This window comes from Zophobas morio, unplaced genomic scaffold (genome assembly GCF_036711695.1).
Source record: "Zophobas morio isolate AGI-343-1 ecotype UQ-CSIRO unplaced genomic scaffold, CSIRO_AGI_Zmor_V1 ptg000028l, whole genome shotgun sequence".
NCBI classification, from domain to species: domain Eukaryota; kingdom Metazoa; phylum Arthropoda; class Insecta; order Coleoptera; family Tenebrionidae; genus Zophobas; species Zophobas morio.
Genome location: NW_026972133.1, coordinates 5,242,792 through 5,264,610, shown reverse-complemented (window position 1 = coordinate 5,264,610; position 21,819 = coordinate 5,242,792). Strand labels below are relative to the sequence as shown.

The window sequence follows — 21,819 nt, the reverse complement described above, 5'->3', positions numbered from 1 at the left end:
AAAATCAAAATTATAAAACAACATTTTGAAATTTAATTTTTAATCTACTAACCAGAATGCTTTGAAATGTTACAGATGTTTTAAGGCTATAAAGAGCATCATAAATCTTTAGTCAAAAAATATTTGCTTATCCCCTCCAAAAACTTGATGACGTCAGCTCAAAAGTTTGTGGAATAAATCATATCTAAAATGTACAAAATATGATGAGTCTGTACTTGTGATCTATCACTCCATTCATATTTTTTGGATTTGCATATACAGGGTGACTCAAAAAAATTAATAAATGCGTAAATATATTTTATTGATTTAATCAGGAACTACAAAACCGAATGCTCTGAAATCTTGCAGATGTTTTAAGGTCATAAAGAGCATAATAAATGTTTAGTCAAAATATATTTGCTTATCCCCTCCAAAAACTTGATGACGTCAGCTCGAAAGTTTGCCGAATAAATCCTATCTAAACTGTAAAAATATGATGAGTCTGTACTTGCAATTTATCACTCCATTCATATTTTTTGGATTTGCATATACAGGGTGACTCAAAAAAATTAATGAATGCGTGAATATATTTTATTGATTTAATCAGGAACTACAAAACCGAATGCTCTGAAATCTTGCAGATGTTTTAAGGTCATAAAGAGCATAATAAATGTTTAGTCAAAATATATTTGCTTATCCCCTCCAAAAACTTGATGACGTCAGCTCGAAAGTTTGCCGAATAAATCATATCTAAAATGTACAAAATATGATGAGCCTGTACTTGTCATTTATCACTCCATTCATATTTTTTGGATTTGCATATACAGAGTGACTCAAAAAAATTAATGAATGCGTAAATATATTTTATTGATTTAATCAGGAACTACAAAACGGAATGCTCTGACATCTTGCAGATGTTTTAAGGTTATAAAGAGCATAATAAATGTTTAGTCAAAATATATTTGCTTATCCCCTCCAAAAACTTGATGACGTCAGCTCGAAAATTTGCCGAATAAATCCTATCTAAAATGTACAAAATATGATCAGTCTGTACTTGTGATCTATCACTCCATTCATATTTTTTGGATTTGCATATACAGGGTGATTCAAAAAAATTAATGAAAGCGTAAATTTATTTTACTGATTTACTCAGGAACTACAAAACCGAATGCTTTGAAATCTTGAAGATGTTTTAAGGTTATAAAGAGCATAATAAATGTTTAGTCAAAATACATTTGCTTATCCCCTCCAAAAAATTGATGACGTCAGCTCGAAAGTTTGCCGATTAAATCCTATCTAAACTGTACAAAATATGATGAGTCTGTACTTGTGATTTATCACTCCATTGATTTTTTTTTGGATTTGCATATACAGGGTGACTCAAAAAAATTAATGAATGCGTAAATTTATTTTATTGATTTACTCAGGAACTACAAAACCGAATTCTTTGAAATCCACTGCGAAAAAAAAACATAATAAGCCTGCAGTCGTCACGTTTCCGACAGCGAGGGAAGTACTGTCTAAACTCTTTAGACCAATTTTTGATACTCTGCTTTGCCATTGTTACTATATTATTGTTTTGACGATTTGAAATTGTATGAAAATAAACGTGGCTACTCACGAGTAAAATGTATCTATAATGTGCGTATTCGCCACGTGTTTGTCCATGAATTCATGAGTATATACTATGCATTGGCGGGGTGGAGTGGTAATAGAGAGAGAAGGGATGAGAGAACGAAAAGTGTTTAGGACATTTTTTATATTTTGTCGGTGCGGTCTCCACGTGTTGGCGGTGTCTTTGTAAGGCAGCTGCACGTGTGCGGACCTTCAATCTTGTGTGGCGGCACAATAACACGTCGGTAAGCAGAGTATAAATAAGTCGTTTCGTGGTGCAGTGGTCAGCATACCTGCCCGGAGAGCAAGGAAACGTGGGTTCGAATCCCACCGAGGCACAACATTTTTTCTCTGCTTACCTACACTTGTCAGGCGGCCATTTTTCCACGGAGTTTTCGTTACGGTTTTAGGATCACATTTATTTCAGTTCGGTCGTGCAGCAAAATTCCTATCTCCTCCAAGCCTGCCGTAAGGAACTTCGTTCCAAAAATCGAGCAATAGTAGACGCAAAGAACACCAGGAAAATTTCGGCTGCCTTGTTTCGCAAGAAATCGACTTGAACAAGAACATCGCAGAAGAACAAAACGAAAACAGGGAATATAGCGAAAGCTACTATGATGTAAGTGGCATGCAACAAGGCTGGAACAAGTCGTGTGAAAACGAATATGGTCCAGAAGCAACCAACACAACAGCACGAACGCCTGTGAGAGCAAATCCTTATCCGCGGAAACGTGATGACTACTCACGAGAAGACATCTACGAAGATACTTTCAGGGGGCACGGACCTAGAAACCAACATTCTAGGGATTCAGACGACCGTAGCAGTGGCGTAACAATCAAACAGCGGGCCTGTGTTCTACAACACTGTGGGGCCCCTAATGAACAGCGATATAAAAATGTTTAAAAATACGAGTATAATGAGTAAAGTATGAGTAGATTGGAATTAGGGCTTACGTTTTATTAAAATCATTCTACTTGGAACATTGAATTAAAAAAACAAAATACAATAATTACCTGAATACATATAATTAAAATATATACAATTATACATATTAGAAATAGGCGACCCGGCAAACGTTGTTATGGCATTTCTAGTGAATATTTTGGTAGTTAAATAAAAAATGAAATTAAAATAAATACATATAAATAAATTTAATTTAAATTAATTATAAATTATACATAAAAATTTATCGTACGACAATGATTATATTCAATAGCCATTTTGCAACCCTATTGCGCATCTGTGGATGAAAGCAAAGATACTCATATCGTTATTAAAAAATGGGAATTGGTGGTAGATGGGTGAAAATTTAGGGTTAGGTACCTATATGTATTCTTTGATGGCATATCTTAAAAAAATTGGTCTAAAGAGTTTAGACAGTACTTCCCTCGCTGTCGGAAACTTGACGACTGCATGCCTATTGTGTTTTTTCTCATTACATTTTTGTAGTGGCAATTTAAAAAAAAATTGCGATGACGTCATCAACATTTTTGCAAGGACACGTATATCAGTTTGGGATAGATGTAGTGTAATACTAAGAATAAAATTATTATATTCTCAAATTTTCAGGAAAATGAATTGGGTCGTTTTGAATATTGATTTGTAATAATCAATAAAATAACGAAACAATTTACTCACGTATACGTATCCCAGGCAGCTGAAAATCATGTATGTATAAACATTCTTAATTTAAGATGACAGGCGTAACAGCATACTTGAGAGTCAAACAGAGAAACTGTAAACAAAACGACCATCGGTTTTATTGCTTCGACTTCCGCTTATTATATAAAACATTGGGTTTTATTTTAATTCTTGACGGTGAAATTCACAATTGGTTGATTATAAACATGTCTATTTCACATTCGCGGAACCAAGTGAACGCATAAAACAAATGCAGGTCTGTAATGTTACAGTCGATGTAAATAAGCATGCTACCCTTATGTTTCAACCGAGTTTTTCCTTTAACAAATTTTTTGTCTACCAAATTGGGTTGGTTGGGGTGTAATACTAATAATAAGTGTTGCCTTTAATTTAATCAATAAAATAAATTGACTTCATTAATTTTTTTGAACCACCTCTTAAGAAAATCTAAAAAATATGAATGGAATGATAAATCACAAGTACAAACTCATCATATTTTTTGCATTTTAGATAGGATTTATTCAGCAAAATTTAAGGGTGACGTCATCAATTTTTTTAGGAGGGATGAACAAATACATTTTGAACAAAAGTTTACCATGCTTATAATAACTTTAGAATATTCCCAAGATTTCAAAGCATTCGGTTTTGTAATTCCTGATTAAATCGATAAAATAAATTCACGCCTTCATTAATTTTTTTGAGTCACCCTGCATATGCAAATCCAAAAATATGAATGGAATGATAAATCACAAGTACAGACTCATCATATTTTGTACATTTTAGATACGATTTATTCGGCAAACTTTTGAGCTGACGTCATCAGTTTTTTGTAGAAGATAACCAAATATATTTTGACTAAAAATTTATTATGCTCTTTATAACCTTAAAACATCTGCAAGATTTCAAAGCATTCGGTTTTGTAGTTCCTGATTAAATCAATAAAATAAATTTACGCATTCATTAATTTTTTTGAGTCACCCTGTATATGCAAATCGAAAAAATTTGAATGGAATGACAAATTACAAGAAGAGACTCACCATATTTTGTACATTTTAGATAGGATTTATTCAGCAAAATTTTGTGGTGACGTCATAAATTTTTTAGGGGGGACGACCAAATACGTTTTGATCAAAAATTTACCATGCTTATGATAATTTTAAAATATCTTCAAGATTTCGAAGCATTCGGTTTTGTAGTTCCTGAGTAAATCAGTAAAATAAATTTACGCTTTCATTTATTTTCTTGAATCACCCCGTATATGCAAATCCAAAATATCTGCACTTACCTGGCAACAATTATTGTAACTTGGTCCAATTTTTAAAATTTGGAGATATATATCCTCAATGACACTCACTCTTCAACAGTTTTTTTCGAATTGGCTTCGCATTTCGCAATCGCAACTGTTTCGTCTCGCCACCCAAACAAGTGATTCCCCCCGCGCCCCTCGTCGTTACCAACTTCCGCTTTTTGCTATGGCTGGGAGTTTGTTTATATAAACTATGTCTCAACGTGCGATAAAGAAATGACACGGTCAGTGGCGTAACTGAAGCAAATGCATATGTACTTTTTCTCTGCTTCTCTCGATGTATAAACATTAACAGTCGAAGTTAATCATGTATTGACAATATATGAAATGATTAAGAGATATTCTTCCGATCACAAAAAAAAAATTCAACATTTGCTATTTATGGTGCTTATTCACGAACACACAATAACAAATAAATAAATATTATAACATTATTGTTGCGAAAATCGGAAGTGCTGTTCTTGATTTGATGGGCGAAAAAAGTTGGAAGTGCAGGGATCTGTTACCGGAACTTCTAATTGCACTGCACACTCCACCTCCACTAAACCACAGGCCACAGTTGCTTATGTTAAAACTCATCATATTTTGCACATTTTGAGTTAAACTTTTTTGGCAAAAATTGTAGATGACGTCATGAATTTTTTCGGGGGAATAAACAGATATATTTTCATTAACAATTTACCATGCTCACAATCAATTTTAACCATCTGCAAGATTTCAAAATATTCAGTTTAGCAATTCTTGATTTATTCACTAAAATAAAGTGACTGATTCATTTCTTTTTTTGAGTCACCCTGTATAAGCAAGTTAAAAAATTTGAATGCAATGATTAGTTACAAGTGTAGTCAGATCATATACTTTATTCAGTAAAATTGTGAGAAGACGTAATGAATTTTTTTTGGGGTTGATAAAGAGATACATTTTGATTAAACAGTTACCATGCTTACAATAACTTCAAAACGTCAAGATTTCTAAGTATTCAGTTTTGCAAAATCAATTCACTCCGTCATTAATTTTTTTCAGACACCCTGTATAAGCAAATATCAAAAATTTTACAAGTATAGTCAGATCATATACTTTATTCAGCAAAATTCTGAGAAGACGTAATGAATTTTTTTTGGGGTTGATGAAGAGATACATTTTGATTAAACAGTTACCATGCTTACAATAACTTCAAAATGTCAAGATTTCTAAGTATTCAGTTTTGCAAAATCAATTCACTCCGTCATTAATTTTTTTCAGACACCCTGTATAAGCAAATATTAAAAATTTTAAAAGTATAGTCAGATCATATACTTTATTCAGCAAAATTGTGAGAAGACGTAATGAATTTTTTTTGGGGTCGATAAAGAGATACATTTTGATTAAACAGTTACCACGCTTACAATAACTTCAAAACGTCAAGATTTCTAAGTATTCAGTTTTGCAAAATCAATTCACTCCGTCATTAATTTTTTTCAGACACCCTGTATAAGCAAATATTAAAAATTTTAATGCAGTGATAAATCACAAGTATGGACTCATCATACTTTACACATTGAAGATGGCATTTTTTCAGCAAAATTTTGGGTAGACCTCATAAATTTTTTAGGGGGGACGACCAAATACATTTTGATCAAACATTTACCATGCTTATGATAATTTTAAAATATCTTCAAGATTTCGAAGCATTCGGTTTTGTAGTTCCTGAGTAAATCAGTAAAATAAATTTACGCTTTCATTTATTTTCTTGAATCACCCTGTATATGCAAATCCAAAAAATATGAATGGAGTGATAGATCACAAGTACAGACTGATCATATTTTGTGCATTTTAGATATGATTTATTCGGCAAATTTTCGAGCTGACGTCATCAAGTTTTTGGAGGGGATAAGCAAATATATTTTGACTAAACATTTATTATGCTCTTTATAACCTTAAAACATCTGCAAGATGTCAGAGCATTCCGTTTTGTAGTTCCTGATTAAATCAATAAAATGTATTTTCGCATTCATTAATTTTTTTGCGTCACTCTGTATATGCAAATCCAAAAAATATGAATGGAGTGATAAATGACAAGTACAGGCTCATCATATTTTGTACATTTTAGATATGATTTATTCGGCAAACTTTCGAGCTGACGTCATCAAGTTTTTGGAGGGGATAAGCAAATATATTTTGACTAAACATTTATTATGCTCTTTATAACCTTAAAACATCTGCAAGATTTCAGAGCATTCGGTTTTGTAGTTCCTGATTAAATCAATAAAATATATTTACGCATTCATTAATTTTTTTGTCACCCTGTATATGCAAATCCAAAAAATATGAATGGAGTGATAGATCACAAGTACAGACTCATCATATTTTGTACATTTTAGATATGATTTATTCCACAAACTTTTGAGCTGACGTCATCAAGTTTTTGGAGGGGATAAGCAAATATTTTTTGACTAAAGATTTATGATGCTCTTTATAGCCTTAAAACATCTGCAACATTTCAAAGCATTCTGGTTAGCAGATTAAAAATTAAATTTCAAAATGTTGTTTTATAATTTTGATTTTTTTTCCAAAAATCTGGACGTTTCGGGTGAAAAGTCGATTCAGAGTTGTAAACTACATGTGTAGGACTATGTTATTTTATACAATTGAAAACCCATTTACTATGTACAATTTTGAAGTGACGTCATCGCTTTAGTGGTGGGGATGATTCGACAAATTTTGGTTAGCGTTTTACCATCTACATGATATTCTTAATATAAGTACAAAATTTCACAACAATCGGTCGAGTACTTTCGGAGATTATCTGTCTAATAAAAATCCGGGACAACAGACGGACAGACGGACAGACGGACAGACGGACAGACGGACGGACAGACGGACAGACGGACGGACAGACGGACAGACGGACAGACGGACAGACAGACGGAAATGGGAGACCTATTTCTTCGTCTTCTAGGGGTCATGAAAGATCGAGAAAACGTAAAAGTAGGGAGTCGGCCGACGGACTCGATTACAATACTTCCTTTGCTTACGCTCGGGAAGTAAAAATAAAAATAAAAAATGTCTAAAAAATGGTGGGCCACCCTTATTACTTAGGGGTATAAAAAATAGTTTACTAGACCTACCGAATAAAAGATTCATAAAAATCGGTCAAGCCGTTTCGGAGGAGTTTGGTTACAAACACTATGACACCAGAATTTTATATTAGATTATTTTAGAACAAATTTTATTACCATAAAAAAGATTATACTGAGTCGACCTTAAAAGATAGACATATGCTGTCGCGGACTTTTTTTAGAACTTTTAGAAGGGAACAATTCCATCATACATGATTTTTATGTAACTTTAACAGCGTAAGCAACGTAAACTGTCAAAGGAGGATTAATTTTCCCGTTTTTCCGATATTTTTCATTGCTGCTCCGTTCTTATTGATCGTAGCGTGATGTTATATAGCCTATAACCTTCCTCGATAAATGAACTATCCAACACAAAAAGATATTTTGAATTCGAACGAGTAGTTTCTGAGATTAGCGCGTTCAACCAAACAAACTCTTCAACTCTTCAACAATAGTAAAAATAAGTATAGAAGTATAGAAGTATAGATAAAAATGCCCATTTTTTTAATCTCAAAATTGTTTTCTTCTTGCTTTCCAATGGGCACAAGTTGATACAAAATTTGACATATCTAAGCTTCCGGCAATTTCATTTCCAATTGAGAGATTCAGTGAAAATAATCTGCATTGGCCCATTGTGTTTCTTAAAAAATTTTTAGTCATTTTTAATTTCGAAAAAGATTTTTCCGCTGAATCCACCGAAAGAGGCATTGTAAGAAAAGTGAAACATGCTGTGATAATTTCAGTGAAACTAGTGCAGGTAAGTCATTCTGTAATAATTTCCCAGTCCAGTTTTTTTCTACTTAAAAAATTAGTTGCAACATACATCAGATATATTTTATTATTCCCAAAAAGCACCACAACTACAAAATTAATATAGTTTTGAAAATATGAAAGTTTTCATAAAACACAACTGAAACTGAATTTTTTTTCACGTCTTATTATAGCATGAAGTTTCATTGTAGATCTGAGGACAAAAGTTAAGTATTTTGTTGTCTTGCAACATAAATTAGTCATACTTTTGTTCGATAAAGATTGGTAATTTACAACATGGGGTGTTAAATTTGCCACAATGGGATTGCGACACTGCGACAGGTTTATTAGAAACAGATGCTGCTGCATTTTCGACTGCCGGTGTCGGTCGCTAAAACCTGAGTTTATTGAGTCTATGATATTGAGAATTGAGATGCCGCCAAAAGTCCAGCCCTTTGCAGCAAAAAATTCGTAAATACCAGTGGCGGCTCGTGACTGTCTGATGTGGTGAGGCGATGATAGAAGTTTGACAATAATAGTAATATTACTTGGTCTTACTAGTTAGTAATGATAGAATTCTTGCCTGAATACCGGTCATTCCCGGGTCAGTGGTAGGTCCTAATAATAATAATAATAAGAAGAAGAATAATAACACCCATAACACATTGAATCAACAATGCTTTTACAAGTCAAAATTTTGTTGAAAGTAGCACTTTCTTGGAGGGATTCGGGAATAGTTGTGTTCTTTTCTAAACGTTTTTAGCCCATGAAATTTTTAATGTGTACTTTGGAACTTTCATGGAACTTTGCACTTCGGATGAAATTCTTTAAATCGTTATACCCAGGGATGTTGTGTAAATATTACGGCAGAGCCATTTATATGTTTCGTAGGTACCAATTTGATTTAAATGACTTGGAGTACTGACGATTCTGTGGCTTATCAATGGAAGTTAAATGAATTAACGGTTTTGACTGCTCGATATTTAGCAAAATTTGCCGACGTTCTAGCTCGGTTCGCCGTGAAAACGGCGTTTCAAGAAGCAATATGACGATGTCGTACTCGGGATTCATTTTTCACTCATCTGTACCTATGAAAGAGACAATAACACAAAACACCAACACGTGGCTTTTTATTCACGTTCATGCTAATTACCCACGCACCCCGCAACCCTACCGTTCTGTAAAATAAATGGAAAAATGGTTTAATGAGTACGCCGAAATTGGCCGAGAAGCACCGAAGATATCGCCTCAGTTCCGAGCGAATGCATGTATAGGAGTATAGGAGCTGTGCCATCGAAATCCGTGTCTGTGATTGGGCTTCGCTGGTTCAAGTGAACCGACATTCTGGCCGCTTCAGTTAAAGAACTAGGGGCATAAATCGTACGGTATTCAACGGGAAATGTCAGCAGGAAGCGTAAAAAATAAAAAAATCATGTACAGATTTCCCATTTCAACATATTTTTGTAACTAATGCATTGAAAACTCTTTTTTAATTATAAATTAAGTCAATCTGTTCTTAAGATATTATGCTGTGAAGCGCCACCTCACTTGCCGCATCTGACGAGCCGCCACTGGTAAATACCAATGAACGATCGATCCTGGGATTACCGCACATTTTCGAATTTTTTATTTCGGGATCTACTTTGGGCAATAATATAAAAAAATCTAATAAAAAAAATGTTAGTGTGACCGGACCGGGCCCCTAGAAGCAGCGGGCCCGTGTTCCGGCGAACACATGGAACACCGGTAGTTACGCCACTGCACTTATCAACTACATCCAGTACGAGAACATCCAAGGTGCCATCAAGAATACGCCAATAGTTGCAGCACCACAAATAGTTTCTGTTGTTGATACAAATTTCAAAGAAGTATCTCTTTCTTTAAAACCAACTTTGTTCCGGTAGATGGACAACGGTTAAGGCTTATAGATTCCCCAGGTTTCGAAATTTCCAAAGATGGACAACCCGAATTTAATACCCTCAGTCTGCCCTGTCATCTGCGAGAGCTGCACGCTGTGTGCTTTTTTTTAAGATCGTCGGATACACAAATAAGTCGATCGTTCGAGGACCTAATGAGACAAATTGTGACAAAATTAGATGCAGCTGCCCATAAAAATTTTATTTTCATTTTTACGAGAGACAAAAATAGTATATTATTATACTAGTTTAATAAGACGTCTTATTGTGACACGCATGGGTTTGGGGCACGACGAGCGCAGCGAGGAGTGCTCCAAAGGAATAAGTGCCACAATGCGTTTTATTAAACGAGTATAATATACTATTTTTTCTACTTTGCATCTGATCGGAAACAAAAAATTAATAAAAATTCAAGGTTATAATTTAGGGCCTTTTAATTCGAATGGTTAGTTGTAGCGTTGTGGCTAACTCACAATGTCAAAGTTTGACATCTAACCACCGAACACTAACAAACTAACCTAAGTTTGCCTCAAAAAATGGAAGAAGGGGGCCCCACTTCTTGCACGCCACCTGAAATACAGTTTAATAATTGATCCCATTATTAAACTGGTTTCGGTTTAATAATGAGACCATTGGTAACGCAAAGTAGAAAAAGTATATTTTAGTGCTAGCTCTGCACAGTATGCTTTAATGAGATTTGTGAATATCATCAAATCAACAACACCTGGAATTAACATTCCAATAGGTACCGAAAACTTATTCTGTGTGGACAATGAAGCTTTTGTAGGGGAGAAAAATTTGGAGAAAAATAACAACTTTTTTTTTCGATGTGTGTGAGGGCGTTACATTATTTCTTTACCAGTTATCCACATTATCAAGCGTCAGATTTTGATATAACATAAATTATAAACTCACTTTTAAGTCGTCGGTGTTGATAGCTGATTAATTACATTTATGGCCTGGTCTGGACAGCTGGTGTCGAGGTGAATCGGTCATAACAACAATTATGCAACCTGTAAAATGTGATTGGGGATGTGAGCCATCGATCCCTAAAGTCGATGTGGCGAATTTGCTAATCGGGTATTACTTTTTAAATAGCGAGTCCGTGTCATTTTGACTTATTATCAGTCAGCAAGGTTGGTACTACTTTATCAAGAATATGACTGCTTTAATTAACAATTATTTCATCAATCAATGAGCTCTGTCCTAATGGTTGGAATCACACATGGTCCATACTGCCCGGTACAGAGTGTACAATGAGCACTAAGGGAAAACCGCACGAAGTGCTCACTCTCATACCGTCGTAGGGTATAGTACGGAGTCTACAAGGGGCGAAGGGGAAGGCCGCGCGACGCACCCAGCTCCTGCTACTATCCCAGGTCTAGTACCAAAGGGTGCAGTGACACCAAGGGAATAACCGCACGAGGTGTCCACTTTGATACTAGTCCTTTGACCACAGACATCAGGATTGATGTCCGCACCGTACCCGCAACAACAGGCACCTACCCGCAACAACAGGTATTTCTTCGCCCGCAACAACAGGCATAAACCCGCAACAACAGGTCTCTTCGCCCGCAACAACAGGCATAATGGTATCACAGGAAGGCGGACAGCCTAATCAAATTAGCTCGACATGTCAAGGCTCATTTCATCACTTTTACTATTTCAATATCTCTCAAGATTATGTTAACATTATTTGACAACTGACTCGGTACCACTTTTCAATAATCATGTCAAATACAACAATAACAACAAGGAACGGACTCACCAAAATCACAGTAAATAATCCAATTAGCTTTTACAACAATTAACAATGCAGATTACACCTTAGTGAAATCTCACTCACATCACCCCTAAGACCGATAACTCAGTGATACACTCACCTCAACACTTTTTAATCAACCGTAACACGTAACTGTTAAATTCGTCTTAATCGGTACGCGTCCGTTTTAAAACTGGAATCTTTATCCGGGCCTTTTTAGTTACACCCTCTCAGCAGAAACACAGCCAACCAATCAGCCCCAATCAGGTCTATTTTTCTTGGTTCACACATGTGGTTTCTGTTTTTGCCTGCGACTGCAATAATCTCAGATTTGTTTCGCTCAAGTGTTACGTCGCCGGACCACCCGCACCCCTGCATGGCAGGCCATTAGTAGGCGTGTGAAAGGACATAGGCCAGTTCCCAGTTTCGGGGAAATATATATTTTTACGAGCCCCAAATCAGCATGAAACTCTTAACTGCATGCTTTTACACCCCAAATATAAGAAATATGAAGAGAAACACATGTTAAGTGCAAACCTATCTTACACTTTCGTTCATTTGGTGGCACATTTGTGTGGTGTACCTTTAAATTCCAAAGAAACTAAAGAGTCTGAACTTAGTTGGAAAAAATCACTAGCAGCATGGAAGCGGTATTTTTATTTAAATTAAGGAAAGAAAAAATATTTGTTGAATTTTTTCAGACTTGTCGCTTATGTTAGCAAATTAACACCTTTCCAACTCCCGGTTAATGGTGCCGTTGAACCGATCCAAACATTTCTTGAGAAAAATTCTCCTCCTTTATTGCATATAGCTCTCTCCAACTTTGAAAACACAAAAAAATGCAAAAAACTCCTTGATGATTCGGAACAAGCATCCCACATGGTTGATGACATGAAACAAGTAATTCAGAAGCCTCCAGCACCAAGTTCTCATCACAAACAACACCATCCCAAAAAAAAAACAAGTAAGTATCTAATTTTTTCTGGTTTTGTCTATAACTGGTCAACTGCTTAATAAAACATTTGTCTAGTCTGGAGAGTCAGACGAGATAAATAACTTTGAAAATAGTTATAAAAAGCAGGGCGTAACGAACGCCAGAAATTATGCTGAGATTGATTTTGGCAAAAACACAGTAAAGTATATAAAAATTAATCGATCCATGAAAAAATTTGTACCGTTTTAGGAATCGCAAACAAGAGATGCTGTCGACGGAGATATGAATGCAAACCTAGAAAAAACCGCCAAAATCTTGAAACAACAGAAAAAATTTATCGCAAACGCACACAAAGTAGTTGAAACCCAACAAGACAAAATTGATCAGGTTTTAGAAAAGTTTGCTGCACTGGCTACATTTTTAGAAACATATGGCCTAGATGACAACTTGGAAGCAAAAATCGCGTCTGCATCGTCTGAGTGAGTCTCTTTTTATTTTATTTCACAACTTTAATACCAATTTCAGAGAGAACAAGAATGAGAGAGAGAAAAAAATGTTGGACAAACTGCGACGTGTGTACGAACGTATCAAAGAAAACGCGAAAAAGGAGGGAAAAACAGAAGTAAAGAAGGACGAGATAGCGACGATCGGGAAAGAGCTCGAAAAGCTTCAACTTTGCCAGGAAGTTCTCGATAATATATTCAAAAATTAAATATTCAATCACTGTTTACCTAAATATAAGTTTTAATAATTGGAAATTGATTTTTTTTTTAACAAGGAGATGAAGGACGGACTATCGCGTCATACTACTTTAGATAAAGTTATTTTTCTTGTTTCTACGAATACGATAAGACGATAACGTAATGAATTAAGATAACCTTGAGGAACACTCCCTTGTAGAAGCTTTCTGCGTCGAAACTTATTTATACGATTTTTTCAACAGAGTAGATCATTAACTGATAACCGTATCTCAAGCGAATAGAAAATCTAGAATCGTTTTCCTAGTGTTGTCAAGAGACAGGTAAGCAAATCCTTCGCAATTTATTTGAACTATTAAGTTATAGTTATTTACTGTCATCTTTCTCTTAAAATATCTCTTGATCCTTTGATAGACGAACCTTTCCCGACGACTCCAAAATGTGAGATCGCTTTTTGAAACTATTCAAAAAACCTGCTGCCGCAAACGACGACGTCAACATCCTCCTACTGGGAGAAACGGGAGTCGGAAAATCGACTCTAATAAATTCAATTTCGAACTACTTCAAGTATCCCAGTTTTAAATCGGCGCAAAAAGCGAAAATCGACACTTTAATACCTGTGAGTTTAGGACCAACGAAAGATGACAACGAAATCGGCGTCAAAATATGCCTACTCCCCGTCAAAATGGACGGTAAAGTCTTCTACTTGAGACTGATTGACACCCCCCCCAATCGGAGACCCCAGAGGAATAGAACAACACAACATCAATCTGGATAACATTTTGGCATACCTAGCGACTTTAAAAAAAGTCCACGCCATTTGTTTTGTTTTAAAGTCGAATCAGACGAGGTTCACGAAGTACTGTCTTAAGCAGACGTTGGCACGACTGGATAAGAGTGCCAGTCCGAACATAGTTTTTATTACCACTGATAGTAAAACGGGTGAGAATAGAGCTGAAGAGTGTTTGGTGCCACTGCATGGAGATATCCTATCAAAACCTCCACATACGTGTATTCCTTTAAGCAATAGGAACATTTTCGCTTTTGACAATGAAGCATTCTCAGCCTTGTTGGACATCCAAGATGGAAAAAGTTACAACCAAGACGAATTAAAAGGTTTCGCCCGAAGTTGGAACATCTCGTCCAAGGAAATTCGACGGTAAATGCTCAACTGTCACCTTTCCCTAGTCAAACTTTGTGTTTTTTAGGTTGCTGACATACATTATCGGCGATTTGAAAACTCCAGCTTTGGAACCGCACGAAGTCGAAGCCACCATCGGTCTTGACGAAATCAGACTTCTCGTAGAACCACTAGCAACTTCCATTGATAAAGTGTCAGAACTTATACAAGAGAACGTCAGATTTCTCGAGAAACAGACACAACTGGAAGGAGAGCGTGCATCTATTTCTAGAATCATTGCCAAGATTTCGTACTTCCTTCAAGAACACGAACTGACACCTTTCGGTGACGCCCACAGCGACTACATTGAACAACTTATCAAAAAGTAAACCATTGCATACACTTTGACCGAAACTAACGCAATCTTTTCAGTGAAAACCGTGAAGTCGTCGCGAAACTCAAGAAACTCCTCAGTCAACAACATCACGTTCAAAAAATCCTGGAAGAAAGCGCGAAAGAGTTCCAAAATGAAGCAGCAAGCAGCGATTTGACTCCTCAAGGAATCAAGAACGGTATCACGGAACTGTACAATTTGAAACACATGGGGAAGAGGATACAAGAACTGAAATCTGAAATTTGTCGTTACAAAGGAAGCCAGGAAGATTTCGGCTACGTTGTTTCGTCAGAAATCGACTTGGACAAGATAATCGTTGAAGAAGAAGAATATGAAAAAACGGACTACAGTCAAAGAAGCGGGTACGACATCGACGAACCTGGAGATTACGATTTCGGTCACAAAATTTTTTCAAATACTTCACCTTTCAATGGCCACGGAACCCACCACCAGGAGACACGTGACCAAGAAACAAATGAAGATTCTGACAAAGAATCCAGTCCAGAAGACATAAACTTACATAGAATGCAATATAGAGTGGAATATTCGTTCAAACGTGACTCTCATAGCAACGAAAGTTATGGTTCCGACCACCGCGATTTTAGAAATTCGTCCACAAGTGATTATGATGTCAAAAGTGGACATTCTGCTACATCTCGTCACAGCAAAAAATTTGAAGGCGATGATTCAGATGAGGATGGTTCTGTCAAATCAAATCGTGCCAAAAACAACTCTTCACCTTCACGGTCTAGAGTGAAATACTCACCTAGACGTCATCGCTATAGCAGCGACAGCTATGATTCAGATGACCGTGATTTTAGAAAATCGTCCGTGAGTGATCATTCTGCCAAAAGTGGACATTCTAGCTACGAAAATAAATCCGGTATTGAAAGTTATGATTCAGGGAGTGATCATTCTTCTGCATCTTTTGACAGCAAAAGCAGCACCAAAGAACCTAAAAACCAAAGCCGGTCTAAATCTTATGAAGCCCATGATTCAGATGATGTCAAATCAAATCGTGCCAAAAATAACTCTTCACCTTCACGGTCTGAAGTGAAATACTCACCTAGACGTCATCGCTATAGCAGCGCCAGCTATGATTCAGATGACCGTGATTTTAGAAAATCGTCCGTGAGTGATCATTCTGCCAAAAGTGGACATTCTAGGTACGAAGATAAATCCGATATTGAAAATTATGATTCAGGGAGTGATCATTCTTCTACATCTTTTGACAGCAAAAGCAGCGGCAAAGGATCTAAAAACCAAAGACGGTCTAAACCTTATGGACCCCATGATTCAGACGATGATGGCTGTGTCAAATCAAATCGTGCTAAAAACAACTGTTCACCTTCACACTCTAAAGTGAAATACTCATCTAGACGTCATCATAGTAGCGACAGCTATGATTCAAATGACCGTGATTTTAGAAAATCGTCTCTAAGTGAGAGTAGTTATGATTCAGGCAGTGATCATTCTTCTACATCTTTTGACAGCAAAAGCAGCGGCAAAGGATCTAAAAATCAAAGACGGTCTAAATCTGATGATTCAGATGATCATGCTTCTATTAAATCAGATCATGCTACAAGTAACTCTTCACATTCACACTCTAGACGCCATAGTAGCGAAAGCTCTGATTCTTCTGGACACGAAGATAAATCCCATGATTCAGATGGCGATCGTTCTTCAAGATCGTTTGACACCACAGGCAGTGAAAGCTATGATTCAAATGACACTGGGGGGTCTAAATCTAACGACAACTATGATTCATACAGTGATCGTTCCATCGAGTCCTACAGATCTGATTACAGTGCATCAGGCGACGAAACTATGTATCACGGTCGTTACGAATCAGATGACGAAATCTAGTCAATCACACAAACCAAAAGACTAAAAAAGTGATAAGTTTGAAACGCATACAAAAAATTCAGAAATAATGTAGAACCATCTTGAAAAGGAAGAATCAGTTTCAAACTAAGATGTATTGAGTTTTTAAGTTAAAAAAGTAAACCTAGACCCACCGAGTCAAAAATTGCACTTGTTGTACTGTTTCAATCCAAGTCTAGACCAAGTCTGGTTTGCAATAAAAAATTTTAATAATAATATGGTTTTAATGTATCGATTAATAGTGAATTTATGCTTGTTTGCAATGCACTTTCAATCACTTGGTTGACGCTATGTTTTACGCTATATTTTGCTTAATTTGACAGATTTGGTTCCGATCAAATTAAGTAAAACTTAACCTTAATCAAGTGCTGAAAAGCGCGATGCAAACAGGGAGTCGTGAAATATTTAAATACGTCAAGCATTTCGCGGGTTTTGTGAATAATTTTCCGGCCAAACGCAAGAGGTCGCTTCAGGCGATTAGTTTTGAAGTTAATTAAATTAATCGAGGAAGTACGCCATCTATAATAGCAATATTAATACTCTCTCGTTTATGGTCCAGACACATCTGTGCCGTCGGTCCACTTAGAGGTAAGAAAGATAATTTCTTTTTTGACTTTTGCTTTATGGTTTTGATGCCAAAAAAGCGCCAATCGGTTTGTTTAAAATGTGGTTATCCCAAGTATTTTAATAAATAATTTGAGGGTAAATGATATGCAAGTCAGAACTGCGTAAATCTTTGTAATATTTAATTTTTAAGAGTATGATTATTTATTTTGGAAATATGCTTAAGATTTGTTTCAATAGGTCCTTTCGTGAATTTTTCATTGATGATTTTCACGATATCTGTTTGCGGGATGTTATTTGTCGACTTTTCGCTGCCTATGGAAATAGTACACTTTTCAACTCCAGCATAATCCAGTTACGTTTCTTTGTTTTGCGGCACTGATGGTGGTACCAGTAGGTACCGAAACATGTTAGTCTGCTTTCTACATTGGTAAAAAAATTGTGCCAACGATCATTATTTTTTCGCTTATAAAATTTTAAACGTGGGGGATTTAAATGTTATAGTCATCGCAATTTTCGAAAAAAAAATGAAGGTTGCATAACAACATTTTATAACAATAAATGCAAGATGTTGAGCAAGCGCACGTTAGCTTAGTTGGTAGAGCGCAGTGCTATAAAATTAAGGTTGCGAGTTCAACCCTTCATGAGCCATATTTTCCATCTTACACAACTACTTAGTACTTTTTTCCAAACTGGATTTGTTTAGTTCTACGAGGGAAGTTAATTTGACTTACAGGAGAAATTTATTTTTATAATTTACATGCATTTTAAAGGAACTGAACTTGTTTTAGCATAGTTTCCAAATCATTTTCTACGATTTATTTTTATTATGTTAGATAGTCAAAATCGATATTGTGGACCACTTCAAATGTACAAACTGATAGTAATCGGTATTTCTTAAAATTACTTGAAAAGATAACATTTATTCGTGCCAGAATATAAAAAAAATTTACACAAGTCATTGCACATATATAACAAAATAACGAAATACATGGATTACACATCTTAACATAACAAAATAAAGAGATACATGGTAACAAAGGTAATCAGTAACTTTGAAATAAAATCCATTTCATCACGCATTTACAAAGTTTATCCGTGCCTAGATTTGGGATTTCCGCTACACTTTCAAATGTACGCCTTTTTTGTGATAATAGAAAGATAAATTATTAATTAATAAAGTAACTTCAAAAAAACACGATCTGACCATGTGTGACTTACAAGTTTGACATGTAAGCTTACTTAGTATGTAGTACCATAAAGTAGTACTTTCGTGACAAGTGTCCACTATTTCCAGCACTTTCTCAGACACCTTCAAAATGTTGAAGGGCGTCTTTAGCTTTTTCAAAGACCCCCAGGCCACCCCTGACGACATAAACCTCCTTCTTTTTGGTGAAACCGGCGTAGGAAAGTCCACTTTCATAAATTCCATCTCGAACTACTTCAACTATTCCGACTTCAAGAGAGCCCAACGCAGCAAAATCGAGGTTCTTATCCCCGTCTGCTTGAACCTTTCGGGCAAAACCAAAATCTGCGGAACCGCGGACGAAAACGAAGATCACGTAAGCGGCAAATCCGCCACCCAACACGTCAAAGTGTACCTATTCCCCATCAAAATGGGCGGAAAAACTTTCAATTTAAGATTGGTTGATACTCCAGGAGTCGGAGATCCCCGAGGCATGGAACAGGATAACATCAACCTCGATAACATTCTAGCGTACTTGGCGACGTTGAAGAAACTCCACGCCATTTGCTTCATCGTAAAGTCCAACCAGACCAGATTCACCAAGTTCGTGGAGTACTGTTTGAAGCAGATCTTGGTTCGGTTGGACAAAAGCGCCAGCCAAAACATCATATTCATCACCACGTACAGTAAGAGTGCTCAGTATACAGCTGGAGAGACTAGGATTCACTGTTTGGAGCCGCTGGTCCGCGATATCCAGTCGAAACCTCCCAACGTGAGTATCCCCTTGAGCGACAAAAACATCTTCGCTTTGGACAACGAAGCCTTCAAGGCACTCTTGGAGATGCAAGAAGGTAGAACCTTCAGCAAGTACGAATTGGAAGGTCTGGCTCACAGCTGGGACATCTCGTCGAAGGAAATTCGACGGTAAATAAGCAATTTTCCTTTTCGCAGCAGTCAAAGTTTTGTTGTAGCTTGTTGGCGTACATTATCGGGGACGGCAAAACCTCGCCACTGAAGCCCCACGAGGTCGAAAACACCATCAGTGTTAACGAAGTGAGGTTTCTAATTGAGCAACTCGCGACTCCTATTGCTCAGGTGTCGGAGCTCATTCAAGACAACCTCAGGTTGCTGGAGAGGCACAAGAGGAACCTGAGTTTGGAAAACCAAACCCTCGACGACCTTAGGAAACAGCTGTTCATACCTTGTGTCGACCTTCAAGTGAAGGAATTGTCGCACCCTGTCACCGTGTGCACGGTGGTAGTCTCCAAGTGCGCCGAGGTCATCAAGGTGAGATTACGAGTGTGATGACCTTTCCACGTTGTTGATGTTTAAGGTGAACGACGTGACCCAGTGGCACTACAAACAGAGATGCCACAACCCTTGCTACCTCTCGGGAATCCCCAAAGAGATGATTGGCGATCCGGGAATTATCAATTGTGCCGCCATATTGGATGACACGTGCAAGGAGTGTGGATGTCACTGGAAAGTCCACATGCACATCTACAAAGAAACCGAGAAAATCAATGTGCATAAAGAAAACCAGAACGTGAAAAACACCATAAAGACCAAAGAGGACGGGCGACTCGCCATCGAAAAGTTGATGAAAGAGCTCAACCAGGAAATGGAGGAACGGGAGGAAGAAGGTAGAATCATCTCCGAAAGCATCGCCAAGTTTTCGTATTTCCTGCAAGAACACGCCTTGACGCCCTTCAACGACGCCTACAGCGACTACATCAAACAACTCATCAAAAAGTAGGACGTTGTTGTGGTGTTGACCATCACTAACTGTCTATTTTCAGCGAGCAACACTTGGGGAAATTCGCTGACAAGGAAGTCATCGTCAAGCTGGAGAACCTCTTGAGCAGACACGAACAACTCCAAAAGACTTTTCAAGAAACCGCCCAAAAGTACCAACCCGCGTCTGCACACTTCGACCTGAGCCTTGAAGGGATCAAGAAGACCATCACTGATTTGTACCATCTGAAGCACATGGGGAAGACAATCCAAGAGCTCATCGAAAAGTCGACGGCTTCTCGGCAGAAAGAAACGCAGAAGAATTTTAACTGCGTGGTGTCTAGAGAAATCGTTCTGGAGGATGCGAAGAAGAAGGTCCAAGAAGGTAACCAACGCAAGGTCGTAGACGAAAACGAAACACAAGACGATATTGAAACGACTTCTACTCCAAAATGCGAAGTCTCTCACGAATACACAGTAAACGGAGGTGGTTCAGAGGACTATAATTCTGTAGAAAGCTCATCTAGCAATGACGGAGAAGACAAAAAGTCAAAGCATGACTCCAAAGACGAACAAACTAACAACAGAAATGAAAATGATGATGGCTCTGAGAGTGATTCGTCTACGGATGCATATGTTACCTGCGATTCGTCGGACGGCTCTGAAGATGGCCGAAATGGAGTCAAAGGAAAACGTCCTGTCGAAGAATAAGACAATTTTCTACGTTTTGATTAAGTATTGCACTTTTCATTTCAGTTTATCTTCTTTAACTGTATGTTGTGGTTAGAACTTTTTATTACAATTCCAATAAATAGTCTTCAGAACCAACGCGTTTCCTTTATTAATTATTATAAAATGATTTTAGAAAATCGTCCGTAAGTGAGAGTAGTTTTGATTGAGGCAGTGATCATTCTTCTACATCTTTTGACACTAAAAGCAGCGACAAAGGATTTAAAAACCAAAGACGGTCTAAATCTGATGATTCAGATGATCATGCTTCTATTAAATCAGATCATGCTTCAAGTAATTCTTCACATTCACGCTCTAGCCGACATGGTAGCAAAAGCCCTGATTCAAATGACCGTGATTTTAGATGATCACCAAGAAGAGATTATTCTTCTGGACCCGAAGATGAATCAGTTGGCGATCATTCTTCTAGATCATGGGGCAGCACAGACAGTGGAAGCTTTGATTCAAATGACACTGATTTTAGAAAATCGTCCAGAAGGAGTTATGGT

The 21,819-nt window shown here is 36.9% G+C and overlaps 3 protein-coding genes across 4 annotated transcripts; all 3 read left to right on the top strand.

Annotated features, from left to right (window-relative positions):
* Positions 1–12,620: 12,620 nt before the first annotated feature.
* LOC135136963 (uncharacterized) lies at positions 12,621–13,759 on the top strand. 2 transcript variants are annotated; one of them, XM_064066469.1, is made up of 4 exons: positions 12,621–12,717; positions 12,769–13,031; positions 13,251–13,474; positions 13,527–13,759. In XM_064066469.1, exons 3-4 carry the CDS (start codon positions 13,284–13,286, stop codon positions 13,711–13,713), a joined length of 378 nt encoding a protein of 125 aa, XP_063922539.1. In that variant the 5' UTR covers positions 12,621–12,717; positions 12,769–13,031; positions 13,251–13,283; the 3' UTR covers positions 13,714–13,759. The 2 variants fall into 2 exon arrangements, with proteins under 2 accessions (XP_063922539.1, XP_063922538.1); XM_064066468.1 differs by having other exon boundaries at positions 13,251–13,480.
* A 64-nt stretch (positions 13,760–13,823) lies between these two features.
* Positions 13,824–17,313, top strand: LOC135136962 (dentin sialophosphoprotein-like). Its single transcript, XM_064066467.1, has 4 exons — positions 13,824–14,022; positions 14,114–14,858; positions 14,908–15,204; positions 15,252–17,313. Exon 4 carries the CDS (start codon positions 15,421–15,423, stop codon positions 17,077–17,079), a length of 1,659 nt encoding a protein of 552 aa, XP_063922537.1. The 5' UTR covers positions 13,824–14,022; positions 14,114–14,858; positions 14,908–15,204; positions 15,252–15,420; the 3' UTR covers positions 17,080–17,313.
* A 189-nt stretch (positions 17,314–17,502) lies between these two features.
* On the top strand, positions 17,503–21,405 carry LOC135137075 (uncharacterized). Its single transcript, XM_064066615.1, has 5 exons — positions 17,503–17,685; positions 18,959–19,771; positions 19,819–20,134; positions 20,181–20,599; positions 20,647–21,405. Exons 2-5 carry the CDS (start codon positions 18,981–18,983, stop codon positions 21,290–21,292), a joined length of 2,172 nt encoding a protein of 723 aa, XP_063922685.1. The 5' UTR covers positions 17,503–17,685; positions 18,959–18,980; the 3' UTR covers positions 21,293–21,405.
* Positions 21,406–21,819: the final 414 nt, after the last annotated feature.